Source organism: Morchella sextelata (genome assembly GCF_020137385.1).
Source record: "Morchella sextelata strain SCLS chromosome Unknown scls_19, whole genome shotgun sequence".
NCBI lineage: Eukaryota > Fungi > Ascomycota > Pezizomycetes > Pezizales > Morchellaceae > Morchella > Morchella sextelata.
This window is the reverse complement of record NW_025408634.1, coordinates 115,156-136,306: the sequence shown is the minus strand read 5'-3', so window position 1 is coordinate 136,306 and position 21,151 is coordinate 115,156. Positions and strand designations below refer to the sequence as shown.

Here is a 21,151-nt window from a genome sequence, read left to right as displayed (position 1 = left end):
CCTTTTCACCCAACCCAGGGGAAAGACGAAAAGAATTCTCCGCAAGCCCGCTGATCACCATTTTCCTGTTTTCAGGGATAAAAATCTCCAGTAGTGCACTGGTGGTGGGGTAACTAGGGCGTTCGGGTGGCTTATCCCGAGCAAGCGAAGAAGGACTACCAGTAGCTCTTGGAACCTGGTACGGGATGGTCGGGGTATCAGTCCGAGCATGGATTTGCTCAAGCTTTGATGGGGAGGGTATTTTATCCGGGATTAGGTATATGCCGACTCTACTTTAAACGCTGTGGGGATCCCACCAAAGTCTGAGTATTTTCTAGGGCATAGCGTGCGGGTGCTAATATCAGTGGAAAGTATGCAGGTGCAGAGTTACATTTTTTTCCGAGCCGGCCGACGTTCCCCGGGTGCGGGGTGGAATTGGTGACGGTTATGCGGCGAGTGTGGGGATAAATGCTGTTTCTAGTGTTCCACAGTAGCGCACGCGGCTGAGGAAAATTATAAGAACTGACAAAGCTGTTCAGGACATGGAAAAATTGACAGAAAGAGCTAGGTATCCGGTGGTACGTAGGCTACGAGAGTCTAGCTAGCTGCCCGCAGTATCAAGATGAAGGGACATGTATGTCTGGCGTCGACAACATGTTTAGCCTTTCGTTTTCTCTATGAAAACCGGGGAGAACTCCGCATTATGGTTTCGGCCATTCGGGTTCACCCTTCATGACGGGCGAGGTGGGGTATTTTAGTATTGTTGAGCCACAAAATAATTGACCCGGTTTGATTCACGGGCTGGGGAAATAGTAGATTACTGATCATTACCCCCGGTCCCTGGTGTACTCGACGATGGGCTAGCAACATGGTACCCCATTGTATGTGGAAATCGGTCCGTTACCGAGTCAAAACCTAGTATTGTTGTACCAACTGTTGTACATCCTTACACAACGGTATTGCATATGGCCATGGGGGCTATTGCGCTATCGTGCTGGTAAGTATGGACACACTATCCGTTTCTTGGAATACATTTAATTACATAGCTACTTACAAGCGCTTGTTTGCCAGAGTTTCCGCTGAAAGTGGAGGTCCATAGGTCTAGCTCAGCCACGGTGAAAAAACGTCTCACTGCCACAAAACACAATTCTATGGATCTAGTCATTCCCGAATGAAATTATCTCCGGAAGTAGTACTTTGGAGAGCTAGATTGAAAGATTCTCTTGAATAAACCGGTCAATAAGATATCGGTCAAATCTTGCTCAGCGTTGGAAGTATGGCTGATCATATTCTCCGCAAAATTGAAGTTTTTGCCGTCAATTGGTCCCCTGATCCTTAAGAACTTCGAAGTAAACTTTATTTACTATATAAACTATGTAACTTCCGCGGAGCCATTTTACCGGAAGCGGTGTGACCTGTCTTTTTACTTATAAACTTTCGGCAAAGCCGCCGTCGCCGCGCGCGCTGGGGCAGCATCTAGCTCAGGTACTACATACGTTGTGATAAGTATCCCCCCAGGGTTTAAATTCTTCACCGATATTATGGGAATGACTTTCTGGTCTTGCATAAGGCTGTATCACATAAACCGCGAGATTATCTGGTGCATGAATATTGATATCCAAACTTCAATTTTTGGTTCAATTATAAGCGGGGACTAAAGATTGGTTTCCCGGCGCATACGTATTCTCTCTACACCTATAAAATTTATCTCTAAGGAGATTAATTCTACGGGAACTTTGTGATAAAAGCACTGGGGGGCAAGGGCCAAGGCAGAAAGAGTTGCTACTTTCGATAGAAAGTTAAGAGAGCGCCCCAGATATGCAGACCATTGCAGAACCAGCGGCTGTGATCGAGGCTGATTATGAATACCGAAATCGATGTTCTCTTCGAGTCATGTATGTATGTCTAGAGCAATCATGAATTCGCTTATAATTATCAAACTACCTGACTGGAATCGATCTGTGGAGTTAATCCCTGAGTAAGACAATCTCAGTCACTTTGCATGCGCCTGTCTACTCTACTCGTATCTCTCTGACGTTTGTGGACGCGACTGATATTGCATGCCATACAAAAATACGCCAAGCTCATGATTTTGGGTGTATGCAATAATGGCCCAGTTCAAAAACGTCAGCGAAATACTAGTAGAGCACTCTCATAATCACACCGCATACTCGTACTCTACTCTAGAGTACATAGAGTACATGTACCTAGTCTGCATTTCACGGTTCCCGTTAGACCGAAACCAAGATTGATAATCTCTACCTCATGATCAGTTGTGGGTGCGCTTAGACTGAGAGAATATTAAAAGGCTTACCTCAATTTCAAGTATCTCTGTGCTCGATGTATGTATGTACCCTGTCCGCAAATAGGTACTCCTCTTCTGGTGGGTTAATTGGCTGTCTTGTGAGGCTGACGATATTCCGTCGAATAAGCAAGTGCAAGCACGACATACCTTACCAACCAGCCACAGTGAGATAAGTCACTTGTACCAGATACATACCGGCTACTGATCATTATCTATGATGTGATGGTACCGCCAACGCACTGAACCTGAGGCCCTGAAACATTAAGACGAAAGCTATTTTTATCGCTTTGGTTTTTTTTTTTTTATTGAATGCACCAGACCGTACATAGACCCTTCAGATAATGCGGGGTTAGGGTTCGGGGATTTAAGCTTTGGGGATCATTGACGAGAAGGGAGATTTGAGTGTCGATCACATAAACCTCATGTTCAGCCGCAAATGTGGCGCACACTAGCTCCCGCAGTCTAAGACACAACCCACGCAGATGCGAGCTAGCTTGCCGATAGTACTTACAGCTGGTCAAATTATTTGCGCATGCTCTTTACAGCATCAGGTAGAGTACAAACATCGCCCTTACTCTAAACTCTCTTCCCCGTTAGCAGATTGCTCCCCTGGGTGCCGAGTACAGGCAGTGCCAGTGATCCCGGGCCTACTGTTTCTGCGGGGAAAAATCTACTGTCGGGTAAAGAGCCAGAACCAGGCCCCACAGTCCGTTGATAGCTGGTAACTTCCGGTGGCTAAAATAGGTAGTATTCTTTCTCCCAAACGGCCTGCACGGTCCGTACCCCTGTTTGCTACTCTAGAGCAGAAGAGAAGAAGTCGCGTTAACGTTGACATTGGGCGACCCCGCCTATTGTCGGCTGGGCAGGGTACATAGGCTTCACAATTGATGGAGATAGGTAGTAGAGCAGACTACAGTACCTACTGCGTCAGGTCTATTCACTTCCATCCCTCCACCATGACTCCCCCAAAAGTTGAAACAGCAGAACAGAGACAGCATTTCCTAGCCTATAGTATGGCCGTAGTATGCAAGCCATTCAGGCCACCTCAGCGCTACAAACGTGGCGGCTACCTGCTATTGGTTCTTACGGCTTTGGCCTTTTGCTACCACACCTCCTGTCTCATTCAAAAACACAAAAGCTCTGGGGGAATGAACTATTTTAAAGATGGTGGGTGGGTCCCTGCAGGTACCGGTACACTGAATGTGTTTAAAGACACCAGCCCTTTCCTTATGTTACTTATAAACACCGTTTCTCTTTTATTCGTCCCTCAGCCATCAGATTTAAATACATAAAGCCTCCCTCCCCAATATACCGTGCGCATTCACATCAACCACAACTAACAACACTCACAACAGTAACAATCATGAAATACTCAACTCCCGCCGCAATCTCTCAAGCCATGTGCGCACTGCTCTTTGGCTCATCGGTGATGGGCAAAACCCTCTACGTCGGTACCGGTGTAGCTCAGATCCTCTCATACGCCTTCGATGGCACCTCGTTCCAGCCCATCTCTGCCACAAACGATTCCTTCCCTTCGCCCACATGGCAGACATTTGACGGTGATATCATGTACTCCGTTTCTGAGTCCGGCGGAACCACGCCAGGAGCCATCACCTCATACACCGTTGAGAATGGGACATTTACAAAGATCAGTCAATCGGCTGGACTCCCAGGCCCAGTTCACATTGCAGTGACAAAGAACAAGAAGGGTCTCATTACTGCCGCATAGTATGCTCCCTTCCCCCTTCCCGGCCCCATTCCGTCCATACTAACGTCTCTCCAGCGGCGGCCAAGGAATCAACTCCTTCGTGACCAACGACGGGGTACTCCAGAAGAACCAGCAGTTCACCTACGACGTGAGCTCCATCGTCGCTGACCGTCAGGGCGAGTCCCACCCCCACGGAGTATTCATCGACCCCACCGGCGCCTTTGCCGTGATCCCCGATCTCGGCGGCGATGTCCTTCATGTCTACTTCATCGCCGGCTCTAGCTACACCAACAATATGACGCCCCTCCCCGACGTTGCAGCCACCGTGGGAAGTGGTCCCCGCCACGGCGCCTTCTGGCCCAACAAGGACGGCCAGAAGGCTACCCACTTCTTTGTGGTTGCGGAGCTCAACAACGAGATCACGGCGTACTCGCTCACCTATGGAACCGGTACATTGACCATGACACCGATCACCACCTACAGCACCTTTGGCTCTAAGGACAAGGTCCCCGTCGTCACTGGCGGACCTGCCGCTGGCGAAATCGCAATCTCTGTAAGCACTTCCCCAACCCCCATATTCACCCCACACGTAGACTAACAACCGCCCGCACAGTCCGACAACAAATTCCTCTACGTCTCCAACCGCATCGACCGCTCCTTTCCCAACGTCGGCTCCTCCGGCAATGGCAGCGACTCGCTCGCGCAATGGAACATTAAAACCGATGGCACCCTCGAATTCGTCGGCCTTACTCCCGCGGGTGGGCTTAACCCGAGACATTTCTCGTTTGTGACGCTGGGCGGAAAGGACTATGTTACGGTCGCGAACCCCGCGAGCGGCGATGTTCAGTTGATTGAGAGGGATCCGGTGACCGGGAAGCTGGCGGAGGAGTCCACGGCGTTCATTGCGATACCTGGCGCGAGTGCTGCTACGTGGAATTAGGCGGCAGTGGCGAGTGCTTTTGGTGGTGGTTTTATTTGTTTGGCGTTTTTTTTTTTAAGGAGTCATTTTTGGGTTCATTTTTTGTTTATTTTCTGTTTTTTGACTGATTTACCACGAATCTTTTCGATTGCATTTTGTTTGTTTATCGCTGTCTGTTTTGGAATGTTTGAGGCGCGCGTTAGAATCAATACTTGTCCAAACGCGCTTTTCACGAGGCTGCTTGCTTGATCTATCTATCTGTCGCTGCTCGATGTTTCTCTTCTCTCTACATCTAGGAAAACAAAAGTAAATGATTTTCTGCTATCTTGTGGGCGGATCTTTTTTTACCCTTCAATTCAATGTAGATAGATAAAGTACATGAGGTTTAAGCTTTCGATGTTTTACTGAGCCGCATTCCTGCCTTCCACGCCTTACTTGATATCTACGGTGGACTAAGCGAATCTCGTTCCACCCCGCTGCACGATTGCGGCGGGATTACAGAGTTTGGTGATTTTGAGCTTCTGTGGGGTGATTGTGTAGAGTTAGACCGGAAAGTCAGTACTTTACAGGAAAGTACAATCTTGGCCGGTGTTGTACTAATACACGATTCTAGATTAGCGTGGCAGTAAGCTTTGAGATCCGGAAGCTTAAGACGAGTGATATATTGTGCACACCGTACTCGAGCCTGTAATATTACTCTAGCAATCAATATATCGTCTGATTGAATTACCCATATACCTGAGGCTGGCCGTTATGAATTGGGGACTGTTTTTAGAGTAAACGCGCGCGATTCTTACGCCCACCCACCCACCTACCTACCTACTCACACTCCCGGGCACAGCACAGAAATAAATAATTGTATATTTCCGACAAGGCTTCATATCCGAAATGTTAATACCGTGAAGTCACCGTGCCCATTAGACTAATTATTCTCCATCCAAGATCGACAGGGGCATGGGTAATGAATATCAAAATTTCCAGGCCCAATAGGTAAGCATGGTATATCCTCGTTGATTTGATCGCCTCCAGCAGCGCTGGATTCGGCGCGAACCTGAAACGAGTGGGAGCTAAGCCAAGCCGAGACGACTGAATGTGCTTCCAGAAGGATTGGCAATCGTGTCTTATTGAGATGTGATACCTTCGCCAGGCTGAAGATATCCCGAGTTCTTGGTACATGGTAGATTTCTCGGTTGCTGAGACTTTGAACGTTGCAAGGGATCGCGTGACATCGCGTGATGTCAACTGTTCATGGGTGTGAATCCTGCGGCAAAGTGCTGTTTTGCGTCTTTGGCAAAATTCGATGGAAGAACGTGCCTTATGATAAGGCATGCAATTCCTAACTATGACATGAGATTAGACGTCTCGGTGGTGGTAGGAATATAGATGTCATATTGTCCGCAGCTCCACAGTAATCAACCTAAATTGAAACTCGAGTGGGCTGGGTGTCCTGGAGCTAAGCACTCAAAGAAGTGCACATTTGAACACGCCTAGGATATGCGTACCTGCATATTTCTTACATGTAAGTTACCTCTCTCCCCCAGTCAGGTGCTGCAGCACACCGCATACCCGCAAATAGAAACACTGCCCTGAATTTGCGACACTTGCACTTTTATCTACCCCGGGTGTGACACTGGAATGATAAACCATTCGGTCTGCGGGGCTGCGATAAACGTATTTAGTATAAAAGGTGGAGCATGGGGTCGAACAGCATTGACTTTTTCCATATGCGTTTGAAGATTCCTATAGCAAATGACCGAACGCACTTTGGGATGCTGTACAAATTTTCGGTGAACATGCCCCTATCCGCTTAAGAAACCTCTCGTATGTTGTTAGCATCGGTATTTGCTGTCGTTGACACCTTCCAGGAATGTTTCCCTACCCCCACATGATGATAAATGCCGGAAGACACTGAGCTTAGAACATGATCATTATATTCCGGGGAGTGATATCCGCTTCGAAATCAATTTATCATGAGAAAATATAAGATAACGAGGTCTTTGTGCGTGATGCAATCATGGCCTATCACTCGGGAGATCTGTCAGATTCGAACAATTGTTGAATATATTTAGAATAAGAGTCCGTTACCTATGCAAATATTTCTCTAAGAACAGCTCCAATCCAAGCCGAGTGCTCTCTGAAGTGTCGGGAATGTTGTCTGGATATAAATCGGTTGAGTGATTTAACAGGCTCGGGATTTTTGTTTGTGCCTCTGCACTTTATTCCTGTCTTTATATTTTAAATATTCTGCACCTACAGTTTCATCAAATTTCTGTCAGCTTAGAAACTAGCTAGAAGGGTCATCCCGCACAAAAATAAATGGAAAGGAGGCCTCACTGCTTCTGTATTAGGAGAGAACAATTTCCTCATTCAAGCACCGGCAGGTACTTCTATCCTGGAAGGAACGAACTTCACCTTGGTAATAATGCCTCAGCCCTGATTTTGAGTCTCGTGTCAGGAGCGTACATCTTAGGGTGTTAATTTTTCGAGATTCAACTCATGTCTCCGAGATGGGTAGAGCTAGGTGGAGTTGAGAACATTGGTAATCAGCAATGAACGTAGAAAGAAGGACATACGGGAGTAGCGAGCGGGGACGATGTGTAGGAGAAACGTGGGCGGAGAGAGAATAGCGGGAGAAGATAAAGGTGCTTTAGGTGATGACCTTGGTGGTGACAAGAGGGATTTGGTTACTGGCGCCGAGGGTGTCGAGACCAAGTATACGTATACTAGTCGATGACTAGCGTCAATTGGTTGATTGTGGCACATAAACATTGGGCAGAAGCTTGCCACGTCATTGTAAAACTTGTGTTCAACTGATTGATGGATTCATCAAGTTACATGAGTGTACGTGTGTACGTTCATGCAGTCTTTATATTCCTAAATTTTCGTTCACCACGCCTACATACAGCATCTTGCCTCAAGCCAATTCTCGTATATTTCTGATATTCTACGACTAATGCAAGTCGAGCCGTGTATCCAGTACTCGGCATGTTCATGAGATAAGATGCCATAACCTAGCGGATATCTACTTTGGTTAACTAGTATAGCTCTGGTTTCGACCTCACATACCATTGGCCTTAAGATATCTCCAGACTACAAGTTATCTAGAGACATTTATGGTCGTATAGAAATAAGAGTGTGTAAGTTCAATTCTCCGCAAAAGAGGGGCCCGGGGGTGATCTAGAGGCCATAGCTTACTAAAGATACAGACAGGATCGTAACACAATGTCCTTCCGCTACACATGCACCTACACCTACTCATGTATGGCCCACGCATTCATATTGCATAGGGATACCTACGTGTAGGTTCCGTGTAACTGATCAAGAATCGGGACACCCCTTTTTCACTCCCGGCTTAAAGGAAGTGCAACCGACTACTTAGCGACCTCGAGACATCTCTAATCAAAGCGGAAAAGCCAGTTGATCAGTATCACGGACTAAAGGTAAGCTGTTCATGTTTCAATAAGTACTTTGTATATTCTAACCGTATTCTACGTTTTGGTAAAGATCTTCATAGGATATCACTCGTAATCCGTGATCGAAGATACTCTTTCAAGGGTCCAATTTGCACTCACCTCACTATCCGAGAACGTGGAGAGGACGATTATAATCACGGTATCATGATTTCGGGTAGATCCTGGCTACTCATGTGGATATCCCTTGATGAATCTAGACACGTTGGTACGTAGAGTGGAGATGAGGAGGGAAAAACAGTACAGTTCGATCTATATATTTTGTGACTAACATAAGAAATAAAAATTTGAACACTGGAAAACACAAAATCCTGCTAATTACTAAGTAGTTACAACCAACTAACAATGAAGGAGAAGTGACTGAATCAGTCCAACAAAGAAAATCTTGCTGTTCTTAATCTCTGAGACGGTACAAGTCGAGATACAGCGAGAGCTTTAATAATTAGGCTCTTTTAGAAAGAGCTAAATTCATGCAAACGCCAGATAAGTGACACTAGCTGAATTCAGTTCCGTGGGTTTAGAAGCATTGATACGCCACGACATTCCCTTCTCTGTTATATCCGCAACACCCGTCTCAACCTCTACGGAACCTTTCGGCGCATCGACATCCAGCGAGTCAAACCCCATCAGAATACGAGGCGGAGAAGTGAGTCCGTAGCTGTGGAATTTCTCGTACCCGAAATCGGCTGTGTGCGGTTTCTTGTTCCACGGACGGACTGCTGTGGTGCTAAACGTGCCCTTGAAGACATCCTTTCTAGTTGCGGAATAAGCAAACCACGTGATAATGGGTTCCAAGAAGCGTTCCGGCTTGGTTTTCATAACATTAATCATAAAACCTGTCCTAGTGACGTCGGTCGCATAGACCTTTGCTTCGAGCCGCTCGCCATTGTTTTCCTCGCGGGTGAAATCAGAGAACCACACCGCAACGTGCGGTATTACGGTATACGGGGGCATGAAATGAACACGTATTTCCCTAGTAGATCGAAATTCATTCCGGGTGAGGCAATTATAACTTCCGTTATCGACTATCCTGTGCTGAAAATCTGGTTCGCTGCCGCTGATTTCTAACCAGTTGATGCCTACCTCGAGCGACTGCGAGTAGCTTGTCTGGGCAGGAACGTGTATGCTATGGTCGGTGCTTGAGAAACTCGGGCGCTGTACGGGAGTATTGAAATTCAGTTTCGTAAATGTTATCGGTGGGGTTCTGTGACGCGTTCCAGGCGAAGACCCGTGGAGTTTCAACGGTATTTCAAAGCTGCTGAAATGGAAGTGCTTGCCAGATCCAATGTCGCACGTCGATACACCTTTTAAAGTGCTGCTATACTTTCCAACCAACAGATTCCTACACTTTGAAGGCTTTACGGTAGAACTGGCGTCGGATTTAACCACCGTACCTGTAGCCACTGAGTCTAGATATACACCAACAATTAGACATTGACCCAGTAGACGCCTTCCCTGGCCGCCAAAACATCTGCTTCACTTGAAGCCTTGGTATAATTGGTGGTGGCAGGTAGTCAATGAAACAAAAAGGGTTTTTCTTTCTTCATTTTCGTGGACTGCCCGCTCGGGTTTTTGGGGGAGGGGGGGGGTGGATAGAGAGGGGTTTTCACGGGCCTAGTCCCGGGTGGGGGGGGGGGACGGGTGGAACCTTTTTTAACGCCTGAAGCATTCTTCTCCTTCTCCCTCTCCCTCTCCTTCTCCTTCTCCTTCTTCTCCTTCTCCTCCTTCTCCTTCTCCTCCTTCTCCACCTTCTCCTTCTCCTTCTCCTCCTTCTCCTGTACGATATCGAGATTCTGCAACTTCTGCACCAGTCTCGCTTGCTTCTCCTTCTCCTTCTCCTTCTCCTTCTGTATGATATCAAGATTCTGCAACTTCAGCACCAATCTCGCTTCCTTCTCCTTCACCTCCTTCACCTCCTTCACTTCATTCACCTCCTTCACCCCATTCTCCCCCTTCTCCCCAATACCAACACTCCCCAACTTCGCCACCAAATTCACCTCCACCACCTTATCATCCCACTCCCGAACACCCTTCCGGCGCTCCACCTCAACCGCAACCGCAACCGCAGCATTAAACGCATCCTTCAACTACTCCAGTTCAGCACACGTGCACATCAACTACTCCGGGAGCAACAGAAACGGCTACATACGCTTGCAACCAGACGCTCAAACACCAGCTCGGGCGCGGTGGCTACGTATTTCAAGCTGCTTGCGAACTCTGCCGGCGCACCATCAGCACCATCACGGGCCTGTTTCTGCTTCTACACTGAACTCGGGGGGGGCTAACCTTGATACTCGTCCACTAGCTGCTGCGGCGTCAAGAAGGAGCCTGTGGAGAGGTATTTCGCGGGTGTGTATGGCGGGCGGTTAGCTGCGGGCGTCGTGGGTGTCGGCCTTCTTGGTAGGCTTGCGAGTGGGCGGGCGGAGGGGGGCATGCCGGGGCGGAATTGGTGCGGGGGGATGAGTGGAGTGGACATTGGAGATATGTATATGGGTGCGGGGAGAGAAGATTTGAGGTATGTTGTTTATTGCTTTGACGGGTGGCCGGGCGAGTGCGGGGTCTAATATATGTGAGAGAGCATCCGGCTTTCTTTTCTCTAGCTTTCAACGGATGGCGCCTGGTGGTGGGATTATGCGCCCTACTTAACTGCGGGGCGAGGTGTGTGTTGGTTATTTTTTTTTAAATATCGGTATGGTGGTTGCCTGACTGACTGGGTATTTGTAGACTGCACTAGGATTTGCCAAGAGTGTTTAGTCAACGCGCATGGTGGGGATGAGGATGTTTGACATTAGGCGCGCACTCTTGATGGAGTTTACAGTGCATTGCTTTGGTTCCTCTGGGGAGTTGAAAGCGTATATAGAGTAGTAAACATCAGCTGTGTTGGTAAATTCGACTGAAACCAGTTATGAATCTCACGAACTATACTGGACACCCGGGTGTCCGGTCATGGATACATCTATATCTGGTGTATAGCTTATAATCATTTAGCATTTGGCATTCGGCATTCGGCGTGCATATCTCAATAATCATAAGGGGTCGGGGAATTATGAGCTTTTCGTATCACACCTCCTCCATGCACAAAAAAAGAAGAGACGAGATCCTGAATATAAACGTCGTGAGCCACGAGTACGATCTTTATACAACGTGGTGCAGTGTAATGTAGTAGCTTAGGTAAATACAAACTCCGCTCTGGCAAGATGGCAGTACAAGTGTCCACCCCCCCGCCATAGGACGAACGCCCTTAATGCAAATACATAGATACTCGAAAGCAAAGCCTATTCCCAGAACCATCCTTCCGTCCAGGTGAGGGTGGTCATCCATGGGAATATCGTCCGCCACGAAGCCAGGATAGCTGCTCTGCTCAGTCACAGCGGCCGCCATAACAGCCCGGGGGGTCAACGGGGGCATATGCGGGTCACTGTCAATCCGTCTGCGGTAAATATGTGGTCAATCGTATACATGGGGTCCATCTCAAACGTGTCGCCTGTCTTGGGCGTGGGAGTCGGCGGTGGCGGCGGCGGGCAGTGGACGCAGCAGCCTACAGCGGTGGTGATGGTGAGTGTCTTTTCTTTCTCTTGGCAGTGCATACTACCTGTTTTTCTTTCGGGGGAGGAGCGGGAGGGAGGGAGGGAGGGAAGGAGGGAAGGAGGGGGCGCAGGAAGTCAGGTCGGGGCTAGTTTGGGTTGGGTTGGGTTGGGTTGGATAATAGCCATGGCACGACGCACGAGTGGATCCAACAGGCCGCCCGCCCGCCCGCCGCTGTCTTCTGCTCGCCGCCCTAGAAGCGCCTCTTACATTCTCGGTTTGTGGACGCCAGGTTCGCGTACCCAGCAGTAAACCTCGCCGCCCCCTCGCCCACCGCCTCAGCCCCCGCCAACCCCGTCCCCACAGTCCCCGCAGTCCCCGCAGTCCCAGCGCCCAATGTCCCCGCCCACAGCTGCACAGTCCCAACCATGACCGCCAGCAGCAGCAACACATCGGTCGCCCTGCCGCCCGCGCGCACGACCACCGTTGCGGCGGCGCCAAAGACGGTGAAGAAGAGGGTGGTGTAGGCTATGGTGTGGGGGAGGGGCGTGTCGGTGGTGCGGGACTGGATGGTGGTGAAGAGGATGAGGCCGAGGATCCACCAGAGGAGGAGGTGGGGTGTGCTGGGTGCTGTGGTGGGGGTGGTGGTAGGGGTGGTAGTGGGGGTGTGCGGTGTTTTGGAGGGTGTTGGCTTGGGTGTTGTGGCTGGCTGCGGGGTCGGAGGTGCCATAGAGGGAGTTGGGGGTGCGGATGCAGGTGCGGGTGACTCCGGGGGTGTCGTGGGGGGGCCCGGGCTTGGTGGCGTCCTTGGGATGACTTGGCGCATGGCTGATCACTCGGTTGCTGGTGAGTGAGTGAGCGAGTGAGTGAGTGAGTGAGTGAGTGAGTGGATTGTTGGATAGTTGGGATCCTGACTGGTGGGTGAGAGTGAGAGCAGTGCTGAATATATATGCAAAGTATGTGGCAAGAACTGTAGAGTGTACTGCGTCATTATTAAGACAACCTGCCTCGGGGGAGGATGGTCTCTAGCTGCTATATACATGTATAAATAAAGTATACCCTCGGAGATAAACCCCGAGAATGTTCAGGCATGTTCCGATGGCTGTAGCAAAATCAAACTATTGGATGGGAGAAGAGACGATGATGATGACCTATTCTCCGCCAGAAGTCCACAGTTGTGGTATGCGTGTGTGGCAGTCATGTATAATCCTGTACGGCGGTGCACGGTACTATGTGTATCTGGCCGGACAAGGAGAACAGAACTGTTTGAGTGGCAGTATCTTTGTTGGAGCTCTTCCTCTGTGGTCTGCCGAGGTATCGATGTACATTAGGTTGGCGTTGTAGAGTAGTTGTTTGTGAGGTTGCGGAGGTTGGGTGGCTATAAACAGTTGATTAAGGATAGTTAGCGTTTAGGTTTGTGACCTATAAATCTAGTTATAATCTGTGGCAACTTGAAAACACAACCATCGCCATTGCCATTGCCATCACTCCGAAACCATTCCATCCTTCCATCAGCCTTCCCCATCATCCTTAAATCCTCCCTCCAGAGCAAAGGGGGCAGGACATGACCCCACGATCGATGACGAATTAGAGCACAAAGAATGACTTTCATCGGGCCGTTTGATACAACGCTGTCTTTATCTCTCAATTCAAGACTGCCTTGAGCTTTGCTTTCTCTGTCTCCCGCCTCGTTATATGGTTCAATATCGGTAAGGTTCCCGGAAGAGAGCTGTACTGATGCCGAGGATGACTTGGAATTTCGGGCCTTTACAGCTGGCAGGCCGACCTCAGGTCCGGACGACAATCTGTTCTGGGATAAAGGAAATTAATTCAATTTAGGATAATCTATAGAGTATTACGCCGTCTATCCCATCAACTACCATCCCATCCACTCCACTCCAGATCTGTCCCCCTTCACTACACGAACCCACCGACTCCCATTCCCACCGCACCATACGTGGTCTCGACACTCCCGAAAGCCCCCCTCCCCATCCCAATTAACACTCCGGGATTATACACAATCGGCACCGGCTCACTAATCCACTTCCCATACTCCACGGCGGGCCTCATCATGATATCCTGCAGGTCGAAGCTCAGCAGCATGCAGTACCGATCAAGATCCAGATTATTCGGGCCCGTTCCCCACGGATTCTCGATCTCGAGGCCAACCTCGCTCAGCGCCATCAGCACATATGCCGTCACCATCGTCACCGGCACGGTCAGCCACCCGAGCGTGCGGAAGAGCTGGCTGGGCAGCACGAGGATGAACATCCACACGGCGCGCGAGATGGCGATGTTGTAGCCGAGAGGAATGGGCGTGCGCAGGAGACGCTCACACGAGGAAATGCAGGAGGTGAGCGAGTCCATGTACAGCAGCAGATGCGTGAAGACCTGGGTGTCTACGGGGCGAGTCTGCCGGAGGTGCTCGAGGTATGCCGAGATGTGGAGCGTGATCTGGATCGGGTGATTTGCGGTATCATGGTGGAGGTGGAGTTGCTGGTACTGTTTTTCACCGTCACTTGAGTTCACTTTTCCTCTCCTACTACTCCCACTCGCTAGGTAGGGCGACTTACAGCTGGCAGTCCCTTCAATAGCTCCTTCAGCTCCCCAAGCCGCTCCCAGTCGCGCTCGCCGCGAAGATGGTACTTGAGCGCGACAGCAAATGCGTGCAAGAGCTCGATGGCCTCTTTTTTTACCTCGAGGTCTGACTTTGCCGACGGGTCGTGGTCCGCGGGGGTCTTGAGCGTTGGGATGTGCAGCCAGATTGTACGCGCGATGTTGCGGGTGAGAGCCGAGATCTTGTCCCATTCCGTGCGACCCTCCCACCAGCGGGAGTAGGCGGACGTCATGCGGAAGCTGATTGACAGCGCGACGATGAACCTGTCGCTTTGTTAGCATGGGAAAGATTGGGGTGGGGGAAATGGCAAGGGGAACATACCCCCAGACGGGGAAGAGAATTGGCGTGTGTAGCGAATACTTCTCGTTGACATCTGACGAGAGGTAGCAGATGAGCGCTGCAAAGAGGCCTGCTCCAAGAATCTATCCGTCGCACACGATATCAGCACCTCTCCGTTATCAATCCCCCGGTCGGCGCATGCCCGGGTAGTTGCCGATGTACAACATACCTGGGGAAGATGGATCCCGCCACCATGGACCCGTAACGAGTAGGGCACCCAGGTGGTCTTGTTCTTGCGGTCCTGCTGCAGCTTCATGCCGCGCCAGTTTGCGTCATGGAACGATCTGCGGGGGTGGTGGTGGTGCGACCGCATGGCTTCAATGCTTTATTTATATGAAAACTTTTTTTTTTATGATTTTACTTTGGCGTGACAAGTTGGTGTAGCTGGATTGGGATCGGATGGAACGAGCAGACGAAATGAAAAACAGACGATATCCGCATATGCCGAAACTCCTTCTCTGATCGTGCGGTATTGTGGACCATAACAAGCAGCAGAAAAGGAATGGAAGGATTACTGCAGCCAGCATTGTGGGTGGGCTGGGTGGGTGGACGGGTTGCAGGCAAGTTATAGGCATCCATGGGCTCCCTATTCCAGCCGAAAATATCGGGTGATTTTTTGTGTTTTTATTTTTTTGACCTGTAGCTATTCCGGGTCGTCGATATTTGACGGGGGACAGACCCCTACTCTAGGGATTCCTCGGGCCGGCATTGGAATTGTGAGGGGCGCAGCTGGGCGCTCTGGCTAGCTCTTGAGGGAATTTGTGCTGGACACTGGCGCTGTATGGTATGGCCGGTAATATAGCTGGCTGTAATGGGCGGCTTTGTGGGGGATCAGTGATCTGAGATTTTTGAGGGTTTTTGTGTGTAGGTACATAGGGTACAGGGGGGGATTGCTTACCTAGTTTGAAGGAGGTGAGTGGAGGTTTGAAGGAGAAAGGAGGGAGTCGAGCGAGGGTGCGTGGGCTTGTGGGTACGTGGGGGGGCCATGGGGGGCTGTTATGTATGGTACTATAGGGCGAAGTATTAGAGGCAAGGTGATGTCACATTTCGTCTTGGGCTCTGTTGGAGAATGGGGAGGTCTGTATGGAGCGGTTGAGAAGCAGTCAGCTGGTGAAGTCCGTCTCGAGTCCTCACCACGGAGCCTTCTGTAACTCCCTCAACTCCTTCTCGAAATAAATACATGTACGGACGTAACCCCAATGCAGAAAGGCATGGTCAATCCTCGCGTGCTCGACATGCTCCCCAGCACAGATCACGAAACAGCGGGGCCGAGAAACAAAATCTCCTTCCTTCCTTCCCTTCCTTCCTTCCCTTCCTTGCTGTCTGCAATAAGGATATTCCGAATTACATGTATCTAATCCCAAATTAATTAATCCGCACATGAGTGCCCATATGCATCCCTCCAACCCATCCATCCTTCTTCCTTCCTTTCTACAAACCCTACTGGCACCGTGAAAATTCCACCCTAGCTACATGTAGCCAGTAACAGTCAGCTGGCATGTGACAGCCCAACCAACCCGGGCACCTCCACCCCCTGCCACCTCGCGGCTGAAAAAGAACACCCTGTTGACTAGACCCGGTTCGGCACTAGCGTACCGGTCGTGCATTATCCAATTAACCCACGACGTTCTGCATACCTGCCTGGCTGGGCTACTCGTAACGACGTGCACATACTCTATGTAGAGTAGAGCTAGAGGAGAGGGAAAAACAGATTCTAGATCGTGGAGAGGTGTTGCGGTAGAATTTTTGCGAAAAGTCAGAGCTAAAAGAGCGGGTTTCTTGCATGGTCCGTGCTCACTGCGGAAACTGCTTTAGGGCCGGGCCAATCTGTAGGTGGGTACATACATAGGGGAGAGGAGTGCTCGAGGAGGATATGCCTGCCGGCGTGGAGTAGGGCTTCATGATGCTTTTCTAGGGACTGCCGATTGGTAGAGTACATATGGCAGGTGGAAGAGTATGGGCGAGTTGGTGGTAGGAAGAGTACAGTCGCAACTCGATATGCCGGAACTCAATACACCGGATCCCTTGCTGTCCCGTACGAGATCCTCTGAGAATATTATTTTTCCTACTGCAAAATCAATCTGCTATCCCGGATTTTTTGCTATCCCGTACGAAATCCTTAGAATCTTGGCAATCCGGCATATCGAGTTGCGACTGTAGAGGAGAGAGCGCTCGAGCGCCACCACCACCACCGGATAATTAGAGTACATCTAGAGTAAGCATTTGCGTTTTACGGCTGTCACGAGAGCAGTTGAACAACCAACAACCTCAGCTTTTCATTGCTCTTGAAAATAAGGGATTGGGGGGACACGTTGGAAGACACGATACAGATACAAATAGATAGCAGAGAGGTGGCGAGTCTCATCCATCCAATCGGGTTCTCCCAAGCTAGATACTCGAGGAGAACTTCTTTGGATATCAGCATGTACCTACACCCCTTCACCGGAGTATGGTCAACACGGGGGGTACGGTCAATCTCAAATATACGCCGGGGTGATATATGATACTCAGGGAGTTGATCGAATACCTTTGACCATACCCCCCCCGTGAAGGAGTCTATGGACCCGACTCGGGTTGGGGGATTGTGCTTCATGATCTGCTGGGGGACGAATTGTGAGGTTGTTAGTAGAGTGCTAGAATTCTGGAAAGTGCCACCACCGACCGAATAAGCATTTACACTGTCTCAATATTGTGGGAGGACCAAGACGGTCTCTGTAATTAAAAGGCCGTGAGACTACTGGTCGAACCAACTGTCCCCAATGTAACTGCGCCTGATACATGTACTTCTACTTCTGCCGGGGAGCTAGCCCACAGAAACTGTTTTTTTTATATACAGGTCAGGATCGAGGAGACGTGTATATATTAGGTAGGACACCTTGGAGGACACGGTTTGTGACCTATGTTAACATGTAGCTTAATTATAAAGAGCGATACAAATACATACCCCGAGCGGACAGAGCAGGCGTCTCCGCGTACCGGGCTTTCTCCAGATAGGATACTCGGATTTGCTCACGGTATCTACATCTATGTACCTAAGTCGAGTTGTTGCTGCTGCTAATTAAAGTAGAGCGCCGCCACCGGATAAGCATTTGCATTTATGCTGTCACGAGAGCAACAAGCTGCCTTCTCCTGCCTTCTCCTGCCTTCTCATCTCTCCTTCTCCTTTCCCCTCGCCTCATCCCTCCTAGTCAGTCCCTTCCTTCCCCGCACACTACTGCCGTCCAACGTCCAACGGCTCTCGATCTCTCTTATACCTGCCTGCCTTCAATTGATTCCTACTAGCTTTTTCTTTTCTTTTTTTCAATATCAATTGGCTGGTCGCCTTGTTGGCTGGCTTGCTGGTATCTCTTTTTCTTTTTCCCTCTTTTTTTTTTTTTTTTTACGACGCTATGACCTTCTCGTAGATTCTGCGCAGGAAGGGATCCGGAGGGCGAGGGATCAGGAATGGAGGGAGCGTGATAGGGAGGAGGCACTTAATTGCTGTCTTCTCTTGTTCTTTCTTCTTTCTTCTTCTCTTCTTCACCATCACCCTCTCTGTGGTCGGTCGGGGCTGCTTAATTGAAGTGCATAGGTAAGTGAAGACGTAAGTATCATATCGTGTACTCAATATCGCGAATATTGTGTTTGTGTACCCGTCCGAACATCACATCACATCACATCACATCCCTCACGTTGCTCACGTTCCTCACGTTCCTTACATCCCTCCTTACTCCCGCTGATCCCGCGCCCGCGCCCTGCGTCTCATCTCCGCATTTTCTTTTTTCGCCTGGTTCTTTTCTTTTCTGCCCTCTCCCCCTCCACCAACAGGCGCGGACCAAGGGAAGGAGGAAGTGAAACAAAAACGGCTTTTTCGACAAGACAATGGAGAATTCCGGGCATATGCACGATGAGACAACGCGGCTGCTGGACGTTTATACCCCGTTGCGGACGGGGTATCTTGCAATTGGAGAAGAGAGAGTGGAAACAGGAATTGCGGACATGGCAGGAGCAATAGCAGAAGAGGGAGAGGAAGAGAGGTTTCCGACAGCGCAGCTGTGTGTTCTCGGTATGTTGTTCCACCATCTCCCTATCCTCTCAATCGTCCACCACTATCAAAATCCACAGCTAACAACTCCCCAGCATTCGTCCGCATCATCGAACCCATAACTTTCACCTCCGTCCTCCCCTACATCTACAGCCAAACCCGGCATCTTCTCGCCACCCCCTCCGACCCCCATCCGACAGGCTCAATTGCGCTCTACTCCGCGCTCCTCATCTCCTCCTTCGCCTTCAGCGAAACCCTCACCTCCCACCTCTGGGGCACCCTTTCCGACAAGTATGGCCGCAAACCCATCATCCTCCTCGGCCTCGCCGGCTCCCTCCTCTCCCTCCTCCTCTATGGCCTCGCCCCCAACATCGCCCTCGCCATGACCGCCCGCATCGTCGGCGGCCTCCTCAATGGCAATGTCGGCGTCCTGCAGACAGCCGTTATGGAGCTGACGGGGGCGCGCGAGGACTGGCGCGCCAAGGGGCAGCTGGTGCTGCCGTTTGTGTGGTGTCTTGGAAGTATCATAGGCCCTGCGATTGGTGGTGGGTTGGCCCCTAGCGGGTGTGCAGGTGAAGACGATGTGGAGATGGGGGTGTATGAGTTCGATGCGGCGATCCCCTTGATAAAGAGGTTCCCGTATTTACTCCCTAATATTGTGTGTGCGCTCGTGGCGCTGATGGGGATTGTGGTCGGGTGGCTGTGGATGGAGGAGACGAACAAGACGGTCATTATCAAGAACGATACGGGACTTGCCGTCGGCCGCTACATCCTCGGCGGTCCTAGAGCGCTGTTGACACAGCTGCTGAAGCGTGCTGATACCGCGCCGCCACCGCCCGTAGACGTCGGGGATGAAGGCAGCGGTACGAAGGAGGGAGAGGACGACGAGGCGGACAGAGTAAGTGTATATGAGTCCAGCGCGCTCACTACCGCGAACCCGTCGTCGTCCACATCGCTATATGCCTCCCTCTCTGCCCTTGACTCCACTACCAGCACCATAACCGGCTCTACCTCCACTCTTCAAACCTCATCAGGGAAGCCCGCCGCCGCAGCAGCAGGGAAGAAATCAATCTACACCCCCCGCTTCTACCTCCTCATGGCCGGCTTCTTCATCCTATACTACCACACCACCGCCGCCGAGCACCTCCTCGCCATCTTCCTCCAGTCCTCCCCGCTGCCGCCTCTCTTCCCCGGCACCGACATCGGCGAGCTCCCCGGGGGCTTCGGCTTCACAACGCACTCCATGGGCGCGCTATTCCTCATCCAAGGCATCTTCCAAATGGCTTTGCAGTTCACCGCGTTCCCATTCCTCGCGCGAAGGTGGAGCAACATGACGATCTACATCGCAACACTGTGTTTCTATCCTCTGTTCTACGCGTTCATGCCGCTGCTGGTGCTGCTCACCCCGGGCTCGGCGGTGTTTTATAGCTGCCTGGCGGGGCTGCTGGCGATGAAGGTGGTGCTGGAGATTACGTGTTATCCGGCGCTGTTCCTGGTGCTGTATGAGACTGCCATGAGCGGGCCGGGGGGCGCGGGGGCGATGGGGAGCGTGTATGGGTTGAGTGCTGCTGTTGCGGGGGCCGCGAAGGGGGTTGGGCCGGTGGTGACGGGGGGCGTGTGGAAGTTGGGTGTCAGTGGAGGCGGGGTGGGGTGTGCGTGGTGGGCATTGGCGGGGGTGGCGGTGCTGGGGTTGGTTGGGGCGGTGGGACTGGTTGTTGGTGGTGAGGGGAAAGGGGGGAAGGAGGTGGAGGAGGGTGGAGAGGGGGGGGTAGAGGTGTAGAGGCGGTTTGTTTTGTAGATAGGTCTTTTTTTATGGTGTTAGCGTGGTGTATTGGTAGTTTCTTTCTTTGCCAGGTTAGGTTAGGTTAGGGACATGTATTTTTCGGGCACGGTAGTTATATAGTTCCATAGTTAGTAGTAATATACAGACTCGGGCGTGCTACTGATAGTTGTTTTTTACTGCGAGTGTTTAGGTGCTTGTTACTATTTGACTGCATGTACCATTTGAGCGCTTGTTACTATTCTTCTACTAATGCTGGGAGGGTTAGGGTTGGGCTACTAATTGCCGTGTGGCACTGGTTTATTGCTTATTGCTGCTTTTTCGGCAGACATGGAGTGTCACTCGTCTTTATCCTATCTATCCGGTGGTCCGCCTACACTAGTTATTCTAGAGGCGTTAGCTACAGCGCGTCTATCTAGCGCTTCTCGTCCGTCCATCTATCCAACCTCACGCCATCTCACTATAGACTACACACACAGCCACAG

General features: G+C 50.6%; 5 protein-coding genes across 5 annotated transcripts; 2 read left to right on the top strand and 3 right to left on the bottom strand.

The window, feature by feature from the left end:
* Positions 1-3,647: 3,647 nt before the first annotated feature.
* On the top strand, positions 3,648-4,932 carry H6S33_004948 (uncharacterized protein; the record flags this gene model as incomplete). The annotated part of the gene is made up of 3 exons (XM_044836610.1): positions 3,648-3,993; positions 4,079-4,545; positions 4,606-4,932. 3 exons carry the CDS (start codon positions 3,648-3,650, stop codon positions 4,930-4,932), a joined length of 1,140 nt encoding a protein of 379 aa, XP_044690161.1.
* A 3,917-nt stretch (positions 4,933-8,849) lies between these two features.
* Positions 8,850-10,815, bottom strand: H6S33_004947 (uncharacterized protein; the record flags this gene model as incomplete). The annotated part of the gene is made up of 4 exons (XM_044836599.1): positions 8,850-9,790; positions 10,030-10,468; positions 10,531-10,598; positions 10,668-10,815. The coding sequence occupies 4 exons, from the start codon at positions 10,813-10,815 to the stop codon at positions 8,850-8,852; spliced, it is 1,596 nt and encodes a 531-aa protein (XP_044690160.1).
* Positions 10,816-12,159: 1,344 nt separating this feature from the next.
* Positions 12,160-12,732, bottom strand: H6S33_004946 (uncharacterized protein; the record flags this gene model as incomplete). The annotated part of the gene is made up of 1 exon (XM_044836588.1): positions 12,160-12,732. One exon carries the CDS (start codon positions 12,730-12,732, stop codon positions 12,160-12,162), a length of 573 nt encoding a protein of 190 aa, XP_044690159.1.
* Positions 12,733-13,823: 1,091 nt separating this feature from the next.
* Positions 13,824-15,175, bottom strand: H6S33_004945 (uncharacterized protein; the record flags this gene model as incomplete). The annotated part of the gene is made up of 4 exons (XM_044836577.1): positions 13,824-14,408; positions 14,480-14,786; positions 14,845-14,945; positions 15,032-15,175. 4 exons carry the CDS (start codon positions 15,173-15,175, stop codon positions 13,824-13,826), a joined length of 1,137 nt encoding a protein of 378 aa, XP_044690158.1.
* Positions 15,176-18,723: 3,548 nt separating this feature from the next.
* Positions 18,724-20,666, top strand: H6S33_004944 (uncharacterized protein; the record flags this gene model as incomplete). The annotated part of the gene is made up of 2 exons (XM_044836565.1): positions 18,724-18,907; positions 18,982-20,666. The coding sequence occupies 2 exons, from the start codon at positions 18,724-18,726 to the stop codon at positions 20,664-20,666; spliced, it is 1,869 nt and encodes a 622-aa protein (XP_044690157.1).
* Positions 20,667-21,151: the final 485 nt, after the last annotated feature.